At 38.2% G+C, this 6,422-nt stretch overlaps 1 protein-coding gene and 1 long non-coding RNA gene across 2 annotated transcripts; both read right to left on the reverse strand.

Annotated features, from left to right (window-relative positions):
- Window positions 1-3,968: 3,968 nt before the first annotated feature.
- LOC110739277 lies at window positions 3,969-4,904 on the reverse strand. The gene is made up of 2 exons (XR_002514767.1): window positions 4,491-4,904; window positions 3,969-4,404 (listed from the first exon to the last, which is right to left on the reverse strand). It is a non-coding gene; the product is annotated as an uncharacterized LOC110739277 (long non-coding RNA).
- A 21-nt stretch (window positions 4,905-4,925) lies between these two features.
- On the reverse strand, window positions 4,926-5,907 carry LOC110739343 (zinc finger BED domain-containing protein RICESLEEPER 2-like). Its single transcript, XM_021919809.1, has 2 exons — window positions 5,000-5,907; window positions 4,926-4,953 (listed from the first exon to the last, which is right to left on the reverse strand). Exons 1-2 carry the CDS (start codon window positions 5,905-5,907, stop codon window positions 4,926-4,928), a joined length of 936 nt encoding a protein of 311 aa, XP_021775501.1.
- Between the last annotated feature and the right edge of the window lie 515 nt (window positions 5,908-6,422).

The raw sequence follows: 6,422 nt of genomic DNA on the forward strand, positions 1-6,422 counted from the left end.
CTTGCCTTGGTTTCCATCTTCGTCCTTTAATTTCTCCTTCTCCTAAACTTGTTTTACAATTTATAATTGAATTTCATAAATATTATTTCTTGAATAAATCATTTTATAAAAATAGAAAATTATTTTATAAAAACAAAAAAATTTATTTTATTAAAGTATAATAATAAATCATAATTAATTCATGCACATATAGGATAGATTGGTTAAGTTGTTGTGCTTATTTGATAGCCTTATATTAATTAAGGTTATAATAACGTGAAGGGTGTTCGTGATTAAGTGAAGTGAAGTGAAGTATTGTGTGAATCGCTCGTGTTACGATCAAGGTACGTTATGTGGTTTGATACCTTTAAAAGTCGACTATGAAATTATTTTTTTATACACCCCATATGAAATTATGACTTGTTATGCTTCTTCTTATGTTCCGTATGAAATTATATTTTATTATGTTCCGTATGAAATTATATTTTATTACGTTCCGTATGAAATTATATTATATTGTTCCGTATGAAATTATATTTTATGTTCCGTATGAAATTATGTTATTACGTTCCGTATGAAATTATGTTTTATGAAATTATGTTGTATGATGGATTGAAATTAATAATTTTGATTAAAACAAAAGAGACTTTGAATGGTGATTGAAATTATTAAAAAAAAAGATTGGATTAAAAACGATTTACAAGTTTATTATTATTCAAGTATAACGGATTTTAAAAGGTGCTGTTAAGCAAGTCAATCGATATGTTATGAATCCCACTTAGGGAATGGATTAGAGAAGGCTATGGACTTTGCATGACCTAGCCTTTTCTCAAGATTGACCTTTGTTCATAAAGTAAACCACTTGGGGGGTGTGCACACTTAGTGAGGAATTGATTTTGAAATATAATCGATTGAGTTTTAAACTTGTCTTGAAAGAATTGAATTGAGAAAGTACTTGCATAGGTATGATATTGGAAAAAATGTGTTGGAATTATTGGAATTAAATGTACGTGATTTAATTTAATGTTTTACTTATCTCACACATAATCTACTTAGCATAATTTTCTAATACGTGCTTTGGTTTTGGCTTTGCCCTGTTTACCATAATGGTAAGTAGGTGAACTTTTCAGGTGCAAGTTGATTGATGCATATGGGAGTCCACAGGAGTTTCACCTAGCTTAGGAAACGTTTGAGTTGTTTTATGTCATCACTTATGAACAGTTTTATTTGAAGTACTATTAATAATGAATAAAGAATTTTTGTTGCAAAAGTATTTTGAAATATAAACCTTGCGTTATTACGCGGTGGTAAGTCTATATCTACGGTATTTATACGTATCTTCTACGTATTCCGTAGAGGGAGATTTGGGGGTGTTACACGACTGCATGCAATGTCTATGACCGCCTGTATTTTTTCTGGGTTGGCGTCTATCCCCCCTTTGATCTATCAGAAATCCGAGGAACATCCCAGACTTAACTCCAAAAACACACTTCTTAGGATTAAACATGACCTGGTGTCGCCTGAGTGTGGCGAATGTTTCTTGGAGGTGTGTAAGATGGTCCGTCTGAAGTTTGGATTTTACTATGATGTCATCAATATACGCCTCCACATTCCTTCCAATTTGATTAATGAAGACTGTTTTAATCATTCGCTGAAAGGTAGCAGGCGCATTCTTCAAACCAAACGGCATCACAGTATATCAGAATAACTCCTGATCAGTGACGAATGTCGTCTTCTCTTGATCTTTCTTCCACAAGAGTATCTGTGAAAGCCTGAATAGGCGTCCATAAAGCTCATCAAGGCATGGCCGACTGTAGAGTCGACCAGATTGTTGATCTTTGGAAGGGGATAGTTATCCTTTGGACATGCCTTGTTAAAGTCCGTGTAACCTACACACATGCGCCAAGTACCATTCAGCTTTTTTACGAGTACAATATTAGCAACCCAATCAGGGAAGTAGAATTGCCGAATGAACTTAGCATATAACAGCTTTTTTACTTCGGCAGCTGTCGCCTGACTTCTTTCTTCACCATGGTTCCTCTTCTTTTGCCTTACCAGATTCTTTTTAGGATCCACAGGAAGTTTGTGAGCGGCTAGATCCGGGCTGATGCCTGGCATCTCGTCCACTTCAAAGGCAAAGATGTCTTTGAATTCTTTCAGTAGGTTGTGCAAGTCTGCACCCAATGTAGAAAAAGCAGCCGTCCCCACCTTAATAGTACGTTCTGGACGAGTGTCATTTAGAACAATATCAATGTGCTCACCAGCCGGCTGGGGACAGAGCTCATCCGGTCGTTCTCCGGTCAGTGATTGCTATTGCTTTTCTTTTTTCACGACCACCAATTGGCCGGCCTTTCTCTTTTTGCCGCCTGCTATGAGAGCAGGAATTGCTTCCTTGATTTTGTGAAGGTCTATAGTTTCTCCACTGGGGCCGGAGGCGAACACAGTGGGTTTGACGTCAGAGAGATAACACTCCCAAGCCGTCTTTTGGTCTCCCCTAAGGGAGCCCACTGTTCCATTATCCCTTTCAAACTTGAGAAGCATAAGAGAAGGGATGATAACAACTTTGGATTCATTTAGGGTAGGATGACCCAAAATCAGGTTATAGGCGATCAGCTCTTCAACAACTAAGAACCGGACCACCAAGTGGCGTCCCTCTCCCTTTTCTCCTAATCGAATGGGTAAGTCTATTCGACCTACCGGATGCACTACTCCCCCCCAAATCCCACTAAGGGATGAGAGACCTTGTGCATGCTCTCAGGCTTGTACTTGAGCTTGGTCAATCACTTGTGGCTGATGAGATCTGTGGAACTGCTGATGTCTATGAGGATTCGGCCAACCTTTTGGTTGGCCACTTTGCATTCGATGACAATGAGGTCATCATGCGGCCTCTTGACATTGCCCCTGTCTCTCTCAGAGATGAAAACATCAGGGAAAGTGTCTTTAAACGCCTGCCCCTCATCAACTAAGCTGACATCTAGCCCCCTAATGTAATCTTTGGTTCCCTGAATGGTAGGGCCGCCTCCAGCATAGCCACCTGCTATTGTATAGATCTGTTCTTCGTCATTATCATGACTATTAGCAGAGGGAGGCTTGTTCTTGGACGACTGCCTAGGGTTAGTTTGCAGGGTAACTTTGGATCTCAGAATTTATGACTTAAGTACCACTTTGTCAGCCAGGTGTTTCAACAGTCGCTTTAGGCTAAAGCAGTCGTTAGTGTCATGGCCAATATCCTCATGGAAATGACAGTATTTATTTTTGTTCCGATTTTTGGCGGAACCTTTCATAGCAGTCGGCTTCTCAATAGATACCCAGACTTTTATCTCCATGAGGATGGAGTAACAGTCTTTATTGAACTCGTACTTCAGGGAGTACGTTTTTGTTTCTGTCTTTTTATTCTGGGACGGCTGTTGAGAGGTATCAGCCAATCAAACTTCTTTTCTTTTCTTTTCATTCTTAGCCGGTTGTGATAACCGACTCTTTTTTTGTCATACTTCCTTGAGTCCGACTGTTTACTGATGTTGCAGAGCTCGGTCGCCCATATATAGGCGTCCGCCTCCATCAGTGCTTCTTGGAGGGTAGCAACCCTCTTCCTGACAAGGTCGAACTTGAAGGCCGACCCGTCTTTCAGACCTTTAAAAAAGTCTGTATAGGCAACCTCATCAGACAGTCCTTGAATCTGAATTTTCATCAAATGAACCGCCTGATGTATGACTGCAGCCCTTCTTTCTCTCCCTGCTAGGGGTGAAAGTTCGGTTTTCAGTTTGGTTTATAGGCCAAACCGAAACCGAACCACCCTAATTCGGGTTTTGGTTTTTGGAAACCAAACCGCACCACTTTACTTTTGAAACCAAACCAAACCAAACCATATAAATTTCGGTTTCAAAAGAAAAAACCGAACCAAACCGAATTTTTTTGGGCCTTGTTTATTTGGGCTTTAATCTGCAATTTTTGTGGGCTTAAATCATATAAATATTATATTCATCAACATATGTAGTAGCATAAATGCTTAATGAGATTTAAACAACATTAACAAGTTCTAAAACTTCAAAGTTATAATTCAAAGTTTTAAAAGTTCAACACTTCATCCAAAAAAAAAAATAAAATTGTTCAACATTACAAGTTTAACAATTGTTTAACAGCAGTAGCAACAAGCAGCATAGACCAAGTTCTAAAAGGCAGTAAAAAAATTGTTTAACAGCAGTAGCAACAAGCAGCAGGGCAGCAGCAGCATCATAACAGCAGGTCAGCAGCAAAAGCAGGTCAGCACTCAGCAGCATAGACGAAGGCAGTAGCAGTGATAGAGCAAGGCAGTAGCAAGTCTGGCAAGTGGCAACAACAAGTCAACAATGAGCAAAGAGCCACATCAGTCTATTATTTCAAGCACTTCATCAATATCAGCATCACCAACTGCCATATTCTTCAAGTCTATCATAATTCATAACAAAAATAACCAAGTTAAAATATATACACATAATGAAAATAACTTATGATTAGATGTTCTTATATATTACCCTCTTCAAGAAGCTCAACTTCCTCTAAACATTCTTCAATACTTGGAAATGGTGAAGCACGTAACCAATTTTGAGCACAAACAAGACCTTCTACAACTCGAGGAGTTAATGAGCTCCTAAACTGATCTAGAACCCTGCCCCCAGTGCTGAATGCACTCTCAGAAGCTACTGTCGAAACAGGGACAACAAGAACATCACGGGCAATTCTCCCCACAGTAGGAAACCTTGAACAATTGAACTTTCACCAGCTCAAAATGTCAAATTCATCAATATCCTCCGCTGTATCCTCCTCCAAATATTTGTCTTACTCTATTTTTGCATCTCCATCTCTCTCACACTTGTGTTTCTTATACTTACTCTTTAAGACTTCAATCTTTTTATGTTTGGGACTCAATGGAGTTTTGCCATCCTTACTTGAAGAAACTTCCTCCCTATTCACATCATTACCAGAAGAAACACGATACTCCTCATACAAAGCATTCAAAGCTACCTTCACATTATCAACTAACTTTGATGCAACAATAGGGTCATAAATTTCAGTTATCATCCACTCAACATAATCAAGCTTATAACGAGGATCAAGGACAACGACAATAAAAATCAGGAGGTTTATTTTTTCTGGATCACCCCAATACTTTTCATATTTTTCTTTCATTCTACAAGCCATAAGACACATATCCACATCATCACTTGAAACCAAATCTTTCATAAGTACAGCAACACTCACCAATTCATGAAAAAACAAATTCAAACTGACATATAAAGAGCCAGAGACATGCAAGGTCAGATCATAAAAGGCTTGTAGAAATTCAGAAAGTCTTCTTACATTATTCCAATCATCAGAATCTGGGCTACCCTTACCATCCCTCTCATTCAAATCAACTACATAGTGAGGGTCTTCCCCAGAATACCTCTCAAAAGCATCTTGAAGCTCAATAGCAGCATTCAACATCAAATAGGTGGAGTTCCACCTAATAGGCACATCAAGGCACAATCCCTTTTTTGTGTTGATTTTTTCATCTAAGACACATTTTTTAAACCTTTGCAACCTAGCAGGAGATTGTTTGATAAACCTAACAGCATGCCTAACACGTTGAACCGACTCATTAACAGTTTTCAACCCATCAGAAACAACCAAATTGACAATGTGTGCAACACAACGCATGTGAAGGAAACGACCCGTAAGAACCCCAGTTTTCCACCCATTTATTTTCCTTCTCATATACCCAATTGCAGTATCATTTGAGCTAGCATTATCAACTGTTATGCACATGACATTTTCAAGCCCCCAATCAAGCAAACACTTTTCAATTTCTTTGCCAATATCATCACCCTTATGACTAGCAATAGGACAAAAATTCAGAATTCTTTTGTGTAATTTCCAATTATTATCAATAAAGTGGACAGTCAAGCACATGTAATTGATTTGTTGTATAGAGGTCCATGTATCAGTAGTTAAAGAAACTCTTGAATTACACCTTTTTAACACATTTTTCAGCTTTCGATTTTCAGTTAATTATGTTTCAAAACAATCTTTGGCTACTGTAATTCGAGAAGGAACATTAAATCTAGGCTCTATTACACCACAAAAATGTCTAAAACCTATACCTTCAACAAACTTAAATGGAAGTTCATCAACAATCACCATAAATGACAAAGCTTTTCTAATACTACCAGCATCAAATTTGTGGTATGTCAACCCACTAGTACCACCACTTGGTTCTTTAGCACTTTTAAATGAAAGCAAAATTTGTTTTGAATCTTTAGGGGTGTTAAAGGGATACTTACGACATCGCGAAATATGAGCCCATAATACACTAGTGCCGTTTTTCTTTGCCCCACACTTGTAGCTCATCCCACAATACTTGCAAATTGCCTGCATTCCAAAAGGTAAGTCTTCTTTATCAAAGTGCTCCCAAACTTCAGAGCGTT

This window comes from Chenopodium quinoa, unplaced genomic scaffold (genome assembly GCF_001683475.1).
Source record: "Chenopodium quinoa cultivar QQ74 unplaced genomic scaffold, ASM168347v1, whole genome shotgun sequence".
NCBI lineage: Eukaryota > Viridiplantae > Streptophyta > Magnoliopsida > Caryophyllales > Amaranthaceae > Chenopodium > Chenopodium quinoa.

What these genes read in the sequence shown, in the direction of transcription:
- LOC110739343 (XM_021919809.1), bottom strand. Translation starts at nt 5,907, where the DNA reads ATGTGCTTGACTGTCCACTTTATTGATAATAATTGGAAATTACACAAA. An exon ending in GACCCTATTGTTGCATCAAA is followed by an intron (nt 4,954 to 4,999) that starts GTTAGTTGATAA and finishes TTGTATGAGGAG; the next exon opens with TATCGTGTTTCTTCTGGTAA.